General features: G+C 40.7%; 1 protein-coding gene across 2 annotated transcripts; it reads right to left on the reverse strand.

Annotated features, from left to right (window-relative positions):
- Positions 1-822: 822 nt before the first annotated feature.
- On the reverse strand, positions 823-15,021 carry nol7 (nucleolar protein 7). Of its 2 annotated transcripts, XM_034208297.1 has the most exons (9): positions 14,660-14,987; positions 11,601-11,853; positions 10,713-10,773; positions 10,366-10,412; positions 10,254-10,279; positions 7,488-7,569; positions 6,465-6,586; positions 3,634-3,711; positions 823-1,555 (listed from the first exon to the last, which is right to left on the reverse strand). In XM_034208297.1, the coding sequence occupies exons 1-9, from the start codon at positions 14,970-14,972 to the stop codon at positions 1,485-1,487; spliced, it is 1,053 nt and encodes a 350-aa protein (XP_034064188.1). In that variant the 5' UTR covers positions 14,973-14,987; the 3' UTR covers positions 823-1,484. The 2 variants fall into 2 exon arrangements, with proteins under 2 accessions (XP_034064188.1, XP_034064189.1); XM_034208298.1 differs by lacking the exon at positions 6,465-6,586 and having other exon boundaries at positions 14,660-15,021.
- Between the last annotated feature and the right edge of the window lie 1,138 nt (positions 15,022-16,159).

Genomic DNA, 16,159 nt, shown 5'->3' on the forward strand with positions numbered 1-16,159 from the left:
AACTATAAATAACTTATTCAACTTCTTTGATTAGCTTCTCACCAATATATGCATTTTGTGAGGCCTGTTCAAAAATAAGGTTATTTGTGTTATGTTGGTCAAACTGAAGTGAAAGTAGTACCGACAGTTTCTAAATTACTGTTTTATCCAGTTTTTCCAAGAAATTACCCTTAAAAAAAGCGATTTTATTGTAATAACATGTATCCTCAAAGGAAAAGTCCACTTATAATATCTGGACCCTCTGAATAACTGACCAAACATATAAAAATAAGCCTATCATTTAAATTAGTGGTTAATCTGTAAGTCTGTAATGGGGAAAGAAACGCAAAAATAACGTTTTCAGAATCAGTTGTGACGTGAAAACCTGGACAATATTACATTTTTAAGACCAAAACTAACATTTGAGTTCCAAAAAACTATAAGCAACTTAAACTTAAATGAATAACTCTCCAATATATGCATTTTGTGGGTCATGTTACTGTTCAAAAATAAGGTTATTTGTGTTATATGTTGGACAAACTTAAGTGAAAGTAAAGCAACAGTTTCTAACTTAGCTCAAACATTATTAGTACCTGATTCAAGACTTAAAGGTTTATCGTCATTACATACACTATGTTGTAATTTATGAAAAGCTTAGATCACAGGTTCCTCAACAGTGCAATTAACAGACAAATAAACAAAGATAGCTCTGCTCAGGTGTTTAATATCTGTACGTCTCTACTTAAAGAGCATTAGTTTATTAACTTGATCCCAAAGTAGACGTTTAAATGCTTATTTAGACCAATAATATGTAATTAGCCGGTTTAAATGATGAACACGTGATCTTAGAGAAACTGTTTTATTGTAGAGCATAAAAAGTCTCAACTCATTTTTCTCTGAGCTTTTAATCACATCTCAGTCTTTCAAACATATTTACAGAAATAACAAGCTTTTAATGAAACACATGGTACAGAAAACGAAGAGCAGGTCATGTGATCTACAGGTGGGAAGTCTACCTGTGAATCCACACGTCCTGCTCTTTAATGAACCGATGTAGAAACGTCTCAGTTCAGAAACAACGTTTTGAAAAATACCAAAAACGATCTGCTGCAAATGTTCCCGTTTCTTTTCCCGTGAGTCAGGGCTAGACGGCGAATTACATTTAGATATCCTGTTAGACTTGTGATATCGGAACAGATTAAGATTATTTTCCTGGTCGTATCGGCTGCATTAAAGTAAAGTAAGGTTACAAACTGTACCAGACTGTTCATTAATCAAAAACAATAGTCAACCCTACAATATATTCACACGATGGAAAGAGATGTACGAACAGACATGATATTTGATGTTACATCATTTCGAACAGATGCATCTTGAATCTCTATTTGAGTTGTTGCAAATCCCATAAGTCAACATCAGTCCGTCCACCGCCTCTCCTGACGTCTTCCTCCAGGTTTCCGTGCGTTCAATTCACCGTAAAGGCTCCTCTGGTGGACGTGATGTCGTCAGCAGGGGATCTGCTGCTTGTGGATCCATCTCTTCTTCAGCTTCTCTGCTTTGGCTTTCTCACTGCAGGCTGAGCACAGACACGAGGGATTAGACGCCGAGAAAATATAGATGTATTCAGTCTGCATGTTGACTCATCTGGGTCAGTGTGCCATCGGGACACACGTCGCACTACAACACATTGAGCCATAACATGTCACTTCGTTATGTCATTAAACCGGCTTTTCCTTCAATCATCTGATAAAACATTTTATTTATAGGGCGATTTTCTAGAAACTCAAAGACACTTTACAGTCAAATTCATAAAATATATAAAACACAACATTATATAAAAGCAGGGGTGTCAAACTCAATTTCATCGCGGGCCACATTCGCATAAAGGTTGCACTCAAAGGGCCGGTTGTAACTATATAAAATAATGTATTACATTATTGCCTCTGCATTGGATTATTATCGGGTAGGATAATAACTTAGTAATTAACGTCTGAAAGCAGAAGTCCAGGGCAAATAATTGCAAGTCTCTTCAGTGCGCATGTCACAAAACGAGATGCATTGTGGGACATGTAGTTTATGGGCAACCTGCTTCTGTAAATGTAACCGTATAATAAACCTATTATATTCTTTGCAAGCTCTTGCGGGGCCACAGAAAATGAAGCCGCGGGCCGGATTAGGCCCCCGGGCCTTGAGTTTGAGACCCCTGCGCTAAAGGAAAGGAAACCTGTTCATTGTTCTTTTGTAAATGATATGGGATCATTTATAAAAGCACAAACGGAGATTCTTGCCCTGCGTAAGGTTCGCTAACTGGTCCCTGATTTTAAGTTAATTACCTGTTTTATTTCTATATGATGAAACACTTTCAATACAAATCCTTATGACTCATGTGGCTTGATTCCAAGTGAACGGGTCGATTTGACTTTGAACCGAAGAGGCGTCTCGTCTCTATCAACATCAACAAGTTCGATAATTAAAACAAATGTATTTTATATCAAGGTTTTTCCAATGTAGAAATACGTTTGAATTAAGTGACTTATTCTAATGATCTGAGACGTAACTAAGGTCTGTGGTTGAGACTCATTGAAGAGACGGGTCACGTTTTGTTCTACATTAAATCATCAGCAGTGACCCCACTGGTGATTTCTGAAGAGTTGACGTGTCTGAGAAACGATGGTTGTTACCAAGTGGCTGAATAGGACTACAGAAGTCGTGGAGGTCGTTGTACGTCATTACGCCGAACACGTGAACACTCCTCTAAGTTAGTTTCTGTTCTGCTTGAAAGCAAGTCCCTGCCTCCTGCAGAGTGTTCAAACAAACGCTTCAACTCGTTCCATCTAGAATCTGTGAGTTTGAATATGGATCTGAAGTTGGCGTGACGTTGAAGTCGTGCTGCTGGACTCGCTGTAGTTCCTTTATAGCATCACGTTAGCATTTAGCTTCGATTAGATTTATGATTCGAACATTATGAAAGTAGGGTAGACATGTGGAGATGAACAGGTTTGTTTTGCACAGACCTTATTTCCAGCTCTTTTCCTAAATCTATGGAGAAATCCTGTTGCTTTTAGTCGAGGGAACCAGCAGCTTACTCCCGGGTCAATGCGTCATCCCTGCTCCGCTCTATTGCACTAAATATTGACTCATTGATAGCAATAAAAGGTACCAACTATGTACAGTCTAAAAATCAGGACGCGGGGGTTTCTGACCATTGCACAAACATGCACTGGGTCACATTGAGCCAGGGTATTATTGATTTGACAGAGAAACAAAGATAACAGGAGGAGAAGACATTCAGTCTGCATAGTGACTCAACTGGGTCAGTGTGACACCAGGACACACGTCGCTCTGAAGCAACACGTTGGGCAACATAAGTTCCCTCATTATGTCATAAAACCTGCTTTTCCTCCAATAATCTGACGTTATTAAAATGCTCGAGCAGGAGACTCATTGCTGACACTGTCGGAGCTATATTTTGCTTTATATTATTTAATAGTTAAGCTTTTATTTTCTAGACATTTATAGTGAATGTATTCTTAAATCAGTGTTATTATTTAAGTGAGTTAAAGTCGTTTTTATGCTTTTTTTTTTTTAACTCAATTTAAAAAGCCCAAACTGTGGCAGTTATTCCACAATGAAGTTAAATGGTTAAAACCTTACCCCAGTCTTTATTGACAAACGTCACCGCTGCACTTTTGTTCCTCCCCTTCTTGTTCTCCAGGGACAGCAGCTCGTTGCCTGGAAGCACAGACACACGCTTACATATAAATATCATTTATTTAACCAGGTAGAAGTCTCATGAGATTAAGGTCTCTTTTTTACAATAAAACCGCCACCGGGGTCAAATTGACCCGGTATTAGAATGCATTGATTTTCAAGGTAAAAGTATTGCTTTAAAAAGAAAAATGGTATTGGTATTTTGACAAGCAATTTTGTTAAATTGTTTCGTTTATTAACGGTACAACATAGCGTTTCGTGAGGCAGTTGTCGTTGTTGGGTGAAAAGCAAACAGCTGTTTGCTGCGCAGCGCGAGCAGTCTCCCGTGAGGGTGAGCGCGCTCCTTCACTACAGACTGTCGCTATCAATATGTCTCTCTCTCTCTCTCAATCTATAAGGAACCGCAGTAGACAAAAGGCGTTGCTATAGCAACACGTCATGTTTGTTTACACTCAAAATCAATAGCGCGAAAAGGGGTGGGGTCAATATGACCCGCTGGGCGGAAATAGGTATAAATGGCAATTTTTTGGCGATTTCTTCAATCTGACTTCATATTGACCATTTTTAACAACATAGGGTGCTACATAACACACTTTCAGGAAAAGTCACGGACTGGGAGACTTTAATATGTTGTTGAAAAAAAGTTACATACAATAAAAAACAGCTCTTGGCGGTTCTAGTGTTAAGAGCGACCTGTCCAAGAGGGCCGTTTCTAGCTGTTTGGACTACAATGGGGGGCGAAGCCTTTCAGAGGATCTGTGGAGACGCATCAGTCTGTTACACTTTAAGAGCAAAACAGGCTGATTCACGAAAACAAAGCAATTGAAACGTACACACAATGATATTAAAAAGGTAAACAATAAGGCTCCTCTACGTCAATGAATGCAAGAGATGCAGCATTTTCTCAACAATGATATTTTTCATCTTCCTCAGACGTCACTCATTGGCTGACAGCCCAATGATGATTTGGGCTTTATTACCCCAAAACACAAGCCTCAGCTTTGCTATCGTTGTGTTTATATCCTACATTTGATTTGTAAGCATATCATGCTTCACCGAACTCAGGAGGGGGCTCGGCTGTCGACAAATAAAGACGGCTCTTTTAATCCTCCCCAAATATATTGAGGCTGAACCTGAACTTTCAGCTTGGAGGCCCCCTAGTGGGCGCGTGGGGGCCTCCTAGTGGGCGCGTGGGGGCCTCCTAGTGGGCGCGTGGGGGGCCTCCTAGTGGGCGCGTGGGGGCCCCCTAGTGGCCGCGTGGGGGCCCCCTAGTGGGCGCCTCCTAGTGGGCACGTGGGGGCCCCCTAGTGGGCGCGTGGGGGCCCCCTAGTGGGCGCGTGGGGGCCCCCTAGTGGGCGCGTGGGGGCCTCCTAGTGGGCACGTGGGGGCCCCCTAGTGGGCGCCTATGCATCTGCACAGCCCGCCGATAGGAAGAAACGGCCCTGACGAGAGGGAGCATGAACAAAGTTACAACAAATTAACACAAAACAATACAGGCAGACGAATACAGCTGTAAAACACTAATGAAACATTAAACATCAACCAGTCAATATGCAAATGAAATAACTGTTATCATTTAAAAATACTTGAATGATGGGATATAAGAGCAATCACGTCGACCAATGGATTCTTGTTCTCTGTCCTTTAAGATGGACTTAACCCCATAGTGATACAATCTGAGAGTTTCAGCTCCTTCTGTTTTCCAAGCAGAAGGGGCTGCATATTGAAATAATATTAATTTATTGATATTAATGTGGCCGTCTCTCTGCAGGGATCAGATCAGAACTCAAATTGAGACAGATCATCGTCTGTCACAGAGAGCCTGCGTTTAAATCACATTTCAGGGTAAAAAAAAAATCACCAAAATGCCGTTAGTAAGTGTGCATTATACACCTGGCTGCTACATCCTCAGAACTGTTACAGGATGTGTTTTTTGTAAATCGTGTAACTTTTATTATAAGCGGTGTGGAGGGGGAGTGGGAGCGGTGTGGAGGGGGAGTGGAGCTGTGTGGAGGGGGAGTGGAGCGGTGTGGAGGGGGAGTGGAGCGGTGTGGAGGGGGAGTGGAGCGGTGTGGAGGGGGGAGTGGAGCGGTGTGGAGGGGGAGTGGAGCGGTGTGGAGGGGGAGTGGAGCGGTGTGGAGGGGAGTGGAGCGGTGTGGAGCGGTGTGGAGGGGGAGTGGAGCGGAGTGGGAGTGGAGCGGTGTGGAGGGGGGGAGCATTTTATTATAAAGTTGTGTATATTTACAGACTGTACAAACTAAGAAGCTTATAAACATCAGGTTTAAAACTAAAGAGCTTTGAAACACAATGAAAGATGTTTGGAGTTTTATTTGAGTTATTCATTTAAACTTTTTGTCAAAGAGAAGCTGATTTGAAACCGTTGTTACAAACAGTTACGGCATTTCCTGTTTCTGCCGGAGAGAGGAGAGGCCGTCCCAAAGCTTGCTGCTGTGTTTACTCCCTCCATCTGACAGGAGGGAGCCTCGTTGAGCTGCGAGTGGGAGTGGGTAGGGTGTGGTTTGGAATTGGGCCTACACGTCCCTTTTTAGGCGCTTTTATCCAAAGCTACTCACATGCAATCTCCACAGCTTCTCTTACTCACTGTACATTTATATTCAACGTAATATTGCATTCCTCACACACTTCATGTATATATGATATCCTGCTTTATATGTTGTTGACTGTTATAATTTCAACATGTATATTTTAGTTTTATTTCCATTTGAGATTGTTGAGGTGCAGTGTTGGTTACCCCCCCCCCCCCCCCCACTCACTTGTGGTCCGGCAGCTCCCGGCTCCATAGAGTCTGCTCTGCAGGAAGTCCTCAGCTGTCTGACGCTGAGACGCCTCGGACGCTCCGTGCTTCACCGTCTGCACCGTGTACTTCCCCTTCAGACTGAAACCGTTTCAATACACAGTCATCAGACAAAGCTTCCTCTTATGCCTAACATTTAGAGGGGTTTCTTATTCCTTTTAATGCAACATAAGTAGGGTTGCCCCTCATAGTCGACTTATCGCTAGTCGACTAATGGAGTCTTAGTCGCGCAATTCTTCATTAGTCGTTTAGTTGGGAAAAAAAAAAGTATAAGTATATATATATATATATATATATATATCATTTCTGTGTGTAAAATTAAATGTATTTTTTAAAGGCTCATTACTACAGTTTTATATGTATCAACGTAGCGTGTTGTTTCTAATAACGTTCTATCTCAGCCCTGGAACTGAAACCATTTTTAAAAAAGTAAATAAATAATAATATATCATAAACATGCAACGATTAGTCGACTAATCGCCTAAATTGACGAATATTGGTCGACTATAAAAATCTTCAGTCGAGGGCAGCCCTAAACATTAGGAGTAACTAATTAAGTGTATTTCCAACAGCAGAGGAAATGTTTTAACTTGCTCTGTAACTAACATACTTTTCTTGATTAACTAAAAGGGCCCTTCAATGTAAGCAGTGCAGCGGAAACACGTTATAAAATGAACCTCATCCCAGAGTCATGTCTTCAAAAATTATAATTTTGATCAACCGCAAAACTCCAACAGTCCCTAACCCAAATATATTTAATTACCAGCTTTCAGCACAAAAAAGGGAAGCTAAAACTCATATTGGAGAATCTGGAACTAGCAAATGTACGGCCGGATTGCTCCCCTCCAGACGGACACACAGGAAACTGATCAGAAACCGTTTCCCTAAAAACAGCTGGAGAGTTGACCCTTCGTTAAGCTACTCTGATGATCAGTTCAGAGTTCAAGTCATCCAGCAAGTCCATACAAATAGATTTACGTACTTTCTGGCATTAGCAAGTTTCCCACTCTTCTTCTTCCTCTTCTTCGTCTCCTCTCCTCCTTCTTCCTGCTGCTCGTCTTCAGCTGGAGGAACAGAGTCACACGGATCAGAAGCTGCTTTTACAAACAGTCAGGAAACACTCAGAAACATGTGTGCAGTAAAGAGTCCTGGATCAGGAGTATGGAGCGGTGCAGTGACGCGTCCTAAAACCAGGAAGTGAGTCAGCATTTCTCCACTTCCTGTTCCCTCGTCTCAGAGCCAATGGGATAGCTCAGTGGTTTTTATCCCTGGTGGGTCGCGGAGGTACTGCAGGGGAGGCGCGGGAAGATTTTTTTATTTTATTATTTTCTCCTTTTAGCTTTGTGAAGCACCTTGAGATGACGTTGTTTTTAAAGTGCAGCTATATAAATCAAACGTATTATTATTATTATTCAATTGTAAACAAACACTGCTCGAAAATATCTCATTGGTCAGAGAGCTGTGGGCTAATGCTGCCTTTTGCAACATCCTACTTTAGTGAGATCGGCTTTTCTTGCTGCCATCAAAACGAGATACAGATCAAAGCTGAACATTGAGAATGAACTGAGAGTGTCTCAAAACAACAGCCCCGCTTTGAGGAGATCTGCGAGGGAAAGCAAGCACACGCAAGTCATTGATGAGCTATGTGTGGAATAGGAATGGTCAAGTGATGTGATCGTTTCAGTAGAAATAGTAGTTCATTAATATATTTTCCTTAACACTAGAACCGCCAACGGGTACATTTTACCCGCAGCTGTTCTTTGACTGTATGTAACTTTTTTTCAATAACATATTAAAGTCTCCCAGTCCGTGACTTTTCCTGAAAGTGTGTTATATAGCATCCTCAGTTGTTAACAATTGTCAATATGAAGTCAGATTGAAAAACTCGACAAAAAAAATGCCATTTATACCTATATCCGCCAGCGGGTAATATTTACCTCATAGAAAATGCAGCGTAAACATGACGTGTTGCTATAGCAACGCCTTTGATCTACTGCGGTTCCTTATAGATTGAGAGAGAGAGATAGATAGATGGATAGATAGATAGATAGAGAGATAGACACACAGATAGTGTAACATCTTGGAGAATACAAGATCTTGGATGACTGAGCTCACGTTGAGGACGTAATGCATGTGTGCAGGTTACGTGCCAGTTGAAATGGACACTCTGAATGAGAGAAGTAGTCCGCGTCGTCTGTTTGTGTAGACAATTATATGTCCATAGAACAGAACATTACAGATAGTTATAGATGGATAGAGAGAGAGAGATTTGTACCTAAACAAAACACAAGTCTAACACCAAGTGTTTAAATCAGCATTCTTAGCGATATGTTATACTTCATGCTATCTGCACAAACTATATCATACGAAAAGCTGAGAGTCCACAGATTCTATTGGTATAAGTTTCATCCCTGTGCGATCAAAACTCACTGTTCTGTATGATCAATAAAATAACATTGTACCTTGCAAATCAATAGCGGGTACATTTTACCCGTTGGCGGTTTTAGGTATCCAGCGACCTCTGGCGGTTCTAGTGTTAAAGATGTTTGAATTTAAAAATCTACTACTCAGGGAAGAAGGCCTGCTAGTTTTAATTAGGCCAAATTAATTCACAGTATCTATTACAAGCACTTTTGTTCATGTGTAATCCATAATAAAATATAAAATTATATATATTATAATTATTATTATTATTATCAGAGAAAATGTAATGTTTTCACAACAATTAATCCTACCAATATAGATGGGAACCAGGTTGGGGGGTCCCGAAAATATTTCCAATTACCCAAGGGGGGCCCGACTGAAAAAGTTTGGGAACCACTGGGATAGCTGGAACTAAGGTCTGTGGTTGAGACGCATCGAAGAGACGGATCACGTTTTGTTCTACATTAAACCATCAGCAGTGACCCCACTGGTGATTTCTGAAGAGTGGACGTGTCTGAGAAACGATGGTTGTTACCAAGTGGCTGAATAGGACTACAGAAGTCGTGGAGGTCGTTGTACGTCATTACGCCGAACACGTGAACACTCCTCTAAGTTAGTTTCTGTCCTGCTTGAAGATTTATGATTCGAACATTATGAAAGTAGGGAATACATGTGGAGATTATCCGGCTGAACAAAACGTGCATTTATCAAACAGGTTTCCACAGACCTTATTTCCAGCTATTTTTCAAAATCCTCTGGAGAAATCCCGTTGTTTTTAGTCGAGGGAACCAGCAGCTTACTTCAGGGTTTAGGACGCGTCACTGCACCGCTCTATTTGAGCCGCATTTAAGCTGATTTTGTTTTGATCTACTTAACTTTTATTAATGCATTTGAGCCTCAGTGAACAGATTAAAGTTTAAGCTCCATTTTGATATTGTTTTCGTATTTTGATTACGTTTTTTTGGCAATAAATGTTCAAGATCAATAAATCAAAACGACCAGTGGATGTTTTACCCACTGATACACTCTCCACGTGGCCAACAAAGGAACATTCAGGAATAAGGAGTTACAAAATAATCTCATGGGATTTTAGCCACTGCAAAGGGTGATTTGGGGAAACTCGTTGGCCTCAGTGAGGAGGCGGAGAGGTGTGATTAGAACTATAGAATTAATTTGATAATGATTTGATAAAGACCCCCCACATTTAATGCAGTCCATCGTTGAGTCTAATTGGACATTTCTGACAGATTTAAGGAAATTCCCTCAAGACGTTCCTGAGAAAAGATGAGCCAGAGTCAATCCTGAGGGCAGAAATCTTCCTCACCTTCGTCTTCAGACGGTTTCTGCTTCCTGTGAAGTAGAGCAGATGTTAGCGACGGAGGAGAAACGGATTGAAATGAAGAAGCTGCAGAATTCAATCAGACCGGTAAACTCACTTTGAGTCGATCTCCTCCAACACGGCGGCCGGTAAGAGCTTCCTTTTCTGGGGGAAACAGCAGAATGATTATTTCATTGCACATTACAACCACATGGGTAAATGTCATTTTCTGTCACTGTAAATATGACAATTTGAAAAACAGGGATTTATTAATACCTGCCATGGTATATTAATTATTTCCCAAAATAAGTTTCCTAGTGCCTGAAATCTGATTGCTGTTAATGTAAAGGCTATTCTAATGGATACTACAAAACACATTTAGACAAGAACTGTCTTTAAGCAATCAATAACAGCAACCATCGAGTCTGTGAAATGGTTTTAACGGACATTTTAAAACACACTTACCTTCTGTTCCTGGAATAATTCCTGTCTCTTCTTCCTCTTCTCTTTCAGCAGCTCTTTGTCCCTGCAAACACACACACACACACACACACACACACACACCACACACACCAACACACACACACACACAACACACACACACACACACACAACACACACACACACACACACACACACACACAACACACACACACACACACACACACACACCCACACACACACACACACCTTGAGTGGGTTCTGTTCATATCCCCATTCAAATTGTCCCAAAATAGAGCTTCACTAAAAAAAACTACATAGGTCTTCCTAAAACCTGCACATTATGGTAGCGGTGTGCATTTGTGAACCAAACACACACACAGAGCTGATCAGTGCTAAATATGAAAGCCGAAGTGTCAAATGTGTCCAAATTAATCAGAATATGTGATAATGTATTTGTTTGGAGATTTTTTTCTGACTATTATTACGAAAAAAACCTTAAAAGTGAGATTATTTTGGATGCTGGTTCTTTACCTTCCGGAGTTATTAATGTACCTAGTTACTTCCCAGCTCTGTCAAATACACATATATAAGGAGCTGATCAGTGCTAAATATGAAAGCCGAATTATAGTGTGTGTCCAAATAAACCAGAATATGTAATAAATTATTTGATTTGGTTCATTTTTCCTGACTAATATCACGAAAAACCTTAAAAATCTGGGATATTTTAATGGAGTTTGGCTGGTTCTTAACCTTCTGGTTCACACATGTATTTATAAAGAGCTAAATATGACCGCAGACGTGTAAAATGTGTCCTAATAAATCAGAATAATACATTTGTTTTGGAGACTTTTCCGGACTATTATGAATAAAAAACATGAAAAGTCTGTTTTTCAAATGGAGTTTGGTTACCTCCTCGCGGTGTCCAGCGCGAGCTTCATGCTCTTCAGAGCCTGAGCCTTTGAGTCTTCAAACGTCACTTCTTCTGGAGCCTCATCGTCGCTGGACTCCAGTATCAAATTGAAGTTATTCGAGTGTTTCTCCATCTTTAGAGACGAAGATGTTACCCCACGTTGTTTCTTCACCATGTTGGCTGGAGAAGAAGAGACGTCATCAAGCCGCGTGGTGACGGACATATCATGGGACAAATGGGAACGACTGCCCCCTAGCGGCGGAGAAGAGAATTACCAATAAAAACATGAACAATGCAAAATAAAAAAATCTACTTTAATTGGAAAGTCATTAGCGCTGTTTTTATTAAATATATTGTTTTCAAATATTATCATTATTCTATTATTATTATAATTTGTTTTAATATAACTGTTTTATTTTTTATATAATTGTTTGTATTATTTATTTATTTAATTTATTGAATTTATTTAACTTATTTATTTATTTATTTTATTTAATTTATTTATTTATTTTATTTATTTTATTTATTTTATTTATTTTATTTATTTTATTTATTTTATTTATTTTATTTATTTTATTTATTTTATTTAATTTATTTATTTTATTTATTTTATTCATTTAAAATGATTTGTCGTAGTTGTTTGTATTTTTTTTACACATTTTTGTATTCATGTATTTTTCATTTATTGTACTTTTTATTATCATTTTTTGTATTTTTTTGTTATTATGAGTTTATCCATATCATTTTGATTTCTTTCTTTATTGTATTTGTATTATACATTTTTGTATTTATTATTATTATTTGTTTATTTATGTTTTTTTTATTTCTCTCTTTATTGTATTTTTCATTATAATTCCTTGTATTTTTTATTATTACCTCTCATATTAGTTTTTTCCACAGGCTTTGGGAATAAAGACCAAAATAAGAACACGTTATTGATGTCAGTTTATTCATCATGTAAAGCGGCAGTTTGTTCACACATCAGGAAAGTCTCTTCATTGATTTCATCCACACTGAGCTCATCAATCCTCTCCTTATTGATTATGATCAGGATGAGTACACCTCTAAAATACCTACAATAACAAACACATGTGGTTATTACATATTATTATTATTACATATCATTTAGCTGACGCTTTTATCCAAAGCGACTTACAATAAGGGCAAAGACCATACATAATCGACAAGTGCAGATATATTCACTTCAATCAAGATCATACTTAATAAGAGCTGGTGAATCAGTTACAAGGCCTAAATTAACTCAACAAGTGCTTCGTTTCTTTTTTCAGAAATAACTTAACTGCCAAGGTACAGTTGAAATTGATGTGTTTTCAGTTTGCGACGTTATAGACGTCTTTACAAATGATCAGAGAACAAGGTGTGCAGGATAAAGGAGGTCTGCTTCCTCTCTGCAGAGCCCTGCAGTGGAAGAGAAACAGCAGCAAAGAAACACATGAATACAAATCTTCCTCCGACATGTGGACGCAGAGAAGAGTTCCTGCAGAGAAACACACACACAGCTAAAGGAAGTCAAACACTTACTCAACAACTATAGATAAAGTTACTGCCCCTAGCGTTTGATTGACAGCTGAGAAACACCACAACAATCAGCCAGCAGTGTTAGTTCACTTAATGATACAAAAAGGTCCCCTATTATTATATTTTTCAAAAATATATCACAAGTCTCAGATATAAGTCTCCCAAGTGTCAATAAATCATTGTAGCGTCCCATAATCCCCTCTGTTTCAGCCCGGTTTCAAAAGTGCTGATTCTGTGTTTAGCTTTAAAGGCTAATGAGCTGCTGCTGACCACGCCCCTCTGAGAGATGATTGGTTATAAAAGAACACAATCTTTGAGGAAAAAGTCTGAGAACCCAGTGATTCACTTCTGTCTAGATGAGTTTACAGAACTCTGCATTTTTTCCAAAGTCCAGCATGCAGCGGCTCAGTGAAGATGGTCTGAACTCTGAGGAGGAGGGTCATGGTGTCAGTGAAGCTGTAGAAAAACCCCTGCATCGTGATCCAGGTACACTCCGGTTTCACGTGAATATTTTAAGAATCCAGTTCTGGTTCTGGGCTCTGGTTCTGGGCTCTGGTTCTGAGCTCTGGTTCTGGGCTCTGGTTCTGGGCTCTGGTTCTGAGCTCTGGTCCTGGGCTCTGGTTCTGGGCTCTGGTTCTGGGCTCTGGTCCTGGGCTCTGGTTCTGGCTGTAAAATACCCACTTCAGTCCCCTTCAGTGAGATAATGGTCCACTTCTTTCTCATCACGTCCTCAAAGCATCTCAGAGGACGGACGTTGATGCTGAATGATCCTGTAGATTCACTGACAGGTGGCAGCTAGTTAGAAACTAGGTGTGATACACAATGAGTTTAAGAAGAGTTCCTCAAATGACTTCAGGCTATTTCTGTTTACACAACTCAGCTGTGGTTTCATAATAAAGCAACACTCCAGCATGTAGCGGCTGAGTGAATGTGGTCTGGACTCTGTGGAGGAGAGTCATGGTTTCAGAGACGCTGTAGAAGGACAGAACGCCTGCTCTGTGATCCAGGTACACTCCTACTCTGGAGGAGCGAGGACCTGAGACGGGAGTGTCGATACTGTTGTAACTAAATGTATAACTGTTTCGGTCACACTCTAACGCCCAAGATTTGTCATTGAATCCAAATCCACTTCCCCACCCTGCTCTGCTGATATTCTTGTATGCGACTGCTACAGAAACTCTTCCCCCTCTCCACTCCACCTCCCAGTAACAACGTCCAGTCAGACTCTCTCTACTCAGGACCTGAGACCATACAGCGAATCTGTCTGGATGACTGGAATAATACTGTTGTTGTTCCGTGAGTGTTGCTTTTCGGTTCCCCTCAGATAATAACAGTTGTATGTGTGCTGTGTTTAGATCCAGATTGATTTCACGTGAATATTTTAAGAATCCAGCTCTGGTCCTGGGCTCTGGTTGTGGCAGCAAAACATCCACTACAGTCCCCTGAAAGGCAGGAGATTCATAGCGAGGCTGGAGGTGTTTCTCACAGTAAGAGATCAGACACTGCAGACAGGACTTACAGGCTCTCAGTTTCCTCCCAGTGCAGACATCTTCAGCTCCAGCATAGCCGTGATCAGCAGGAGCAGGTTGGCGTCCAGTCTTCTTCAGCTCCTCCACTAAAGCTGCTAACATGGTGTTTTTCAGCAGGACAGGCCTCGGTGTGAAGCTCTTTCTACACTGAGGGCAGCTGTATAGCTTTCCATCGCAGGAGCTTTGAATACAGTCCATGCAGTAGCTGTGTCCGCAGGGAATGGTCACCGGGTGCTTCAGTAGATCCAGACAGATCGTACAACAGATTATTTCTTGGTTGATCTGATTTCCTCGCTGTGCCATTTCACCTCTCAGTGACTGTTAGTAATTTTCTCTGAACAGAACCAATGTGTTCTCCGTCTGCTCTGGTTCACCTGCAGCAGTGAGTGAGGAATCAGCTGAACTTTAAGAGAGGCAGGGTGTGTTTTCTGTCCTTTACAACATGCCGTTAGCAAAGCCGTACTTCGACCTTTGACCGCCAGCTCACACGAGTCAGGCTTTAAACGGTTTTCAGAAGAGTTTTGGGACTTTTACAGAGAAACAAAACAATGGTGCTTCATCTGTTTCAATTCTACTTCCTATTGTGTATTCGCACAACAAAATCTGTAGACCTGTCCAAGAACTTCGAAAGTAGTCACCTCAGCAGATCCAGTCATTTTTGTCATATGGATGGTATATGTTTTAATTCGATTTAGTGCATGCCTTGTTGGGTTTATTTTGGGGTGTAACTTGTTGGCTGCAAGGGTCTCAGGACAGATTGTATGCTGTATAGTTTGTAAAGCCCCATAAGACAAATGTGTATGAAACTTTAGGAGAGTCCTGGAAGGGAGCAGCACTGAACTTTGATCCTTAGTAGATTCTAGTTGTATGAGTAAGATAAGTTGTTTATAACATGTGTTTACAATGGAGCGCATGTCTCTTTAAAGGTAGAACCTTACCCTTACCCTTCACAGTTATAAAAATGACTGAGTTGTTCTGTAACATGCCAAGTCAGTCAACCTATGCTAAGAAGCAAGCTCAGCCAGAAGTAAGGTGCTACCAGTGTAATGAGTTTGGCCATACGCAATACACATGCCCAGTGGCATGCCCTCCCTCATTTGCACTGTTCCCAGACCCACCAGGCAATCAGTGGTTAGGCAGGGAAAAGCATGTATAGTTCCGGTACTCATCAATGGTCAGCGTGAGGAAGCACTTGTGGATAGTGGCAGTTTCCAGACAGTTCTGAGGTCAAGTCTTGTTGTCAAGGATCAATGGGCCCATGATAAAGCTACCATCAGTTGCATCCACAGAGATGAAAAGCCTTACCCCACCGCCGAGGTCAATCGACTGTCGGACTAACTTTCTTCCTGTGGCACTACCACATAAACTTCCCTATTCAGTCATTTTAGGCCTTGATTTTCCAACGTTGCAAGAACAACCACCTCCAAGTGCCCTATCCGGTCCTACACCAGTTATTCCCTCTGATTCTGACTGCCCGTCTACACTACAGG

Source organism: Gymnodraco acuticeps, unplaced genomic scaffold (genome assembly GCF_902827175.1).
Source record: "Gymnodraco acuticeps unplaced genomic scaffold, fGymAcu1.1, whole genome shotgun sequence".
NCBI lineage: Eukaryota > Metazoa > Chordata > Actinopteri > Perciformes > Bathydraconidae > Gymnodraco > Gymnodraco acuticeps.

Coding starts and splice junctions, on each gene's coding strand:
- nol7 (XM_034208297.1), bottom strand. CDS start 14,972: ATGGCACAGCGAGGAAATCAGATCAACCAAGAAATAATCTGTTGTACG. Junction 10,413..10,712: donor AATTATTCCAGGAACAGAAG/GTAAGTGTGTTT, acceptor TGTTTCCCCCAG/AAAAGGAAGCTCTTACCGGC. Junction 3,712..6,464: donor CGGGAGCTGCCGGACCACAA/GTGAGTGGGGGG, acceptor CTGTGCTTCCAG/GCAACGAGCTGCTGTCCCTG.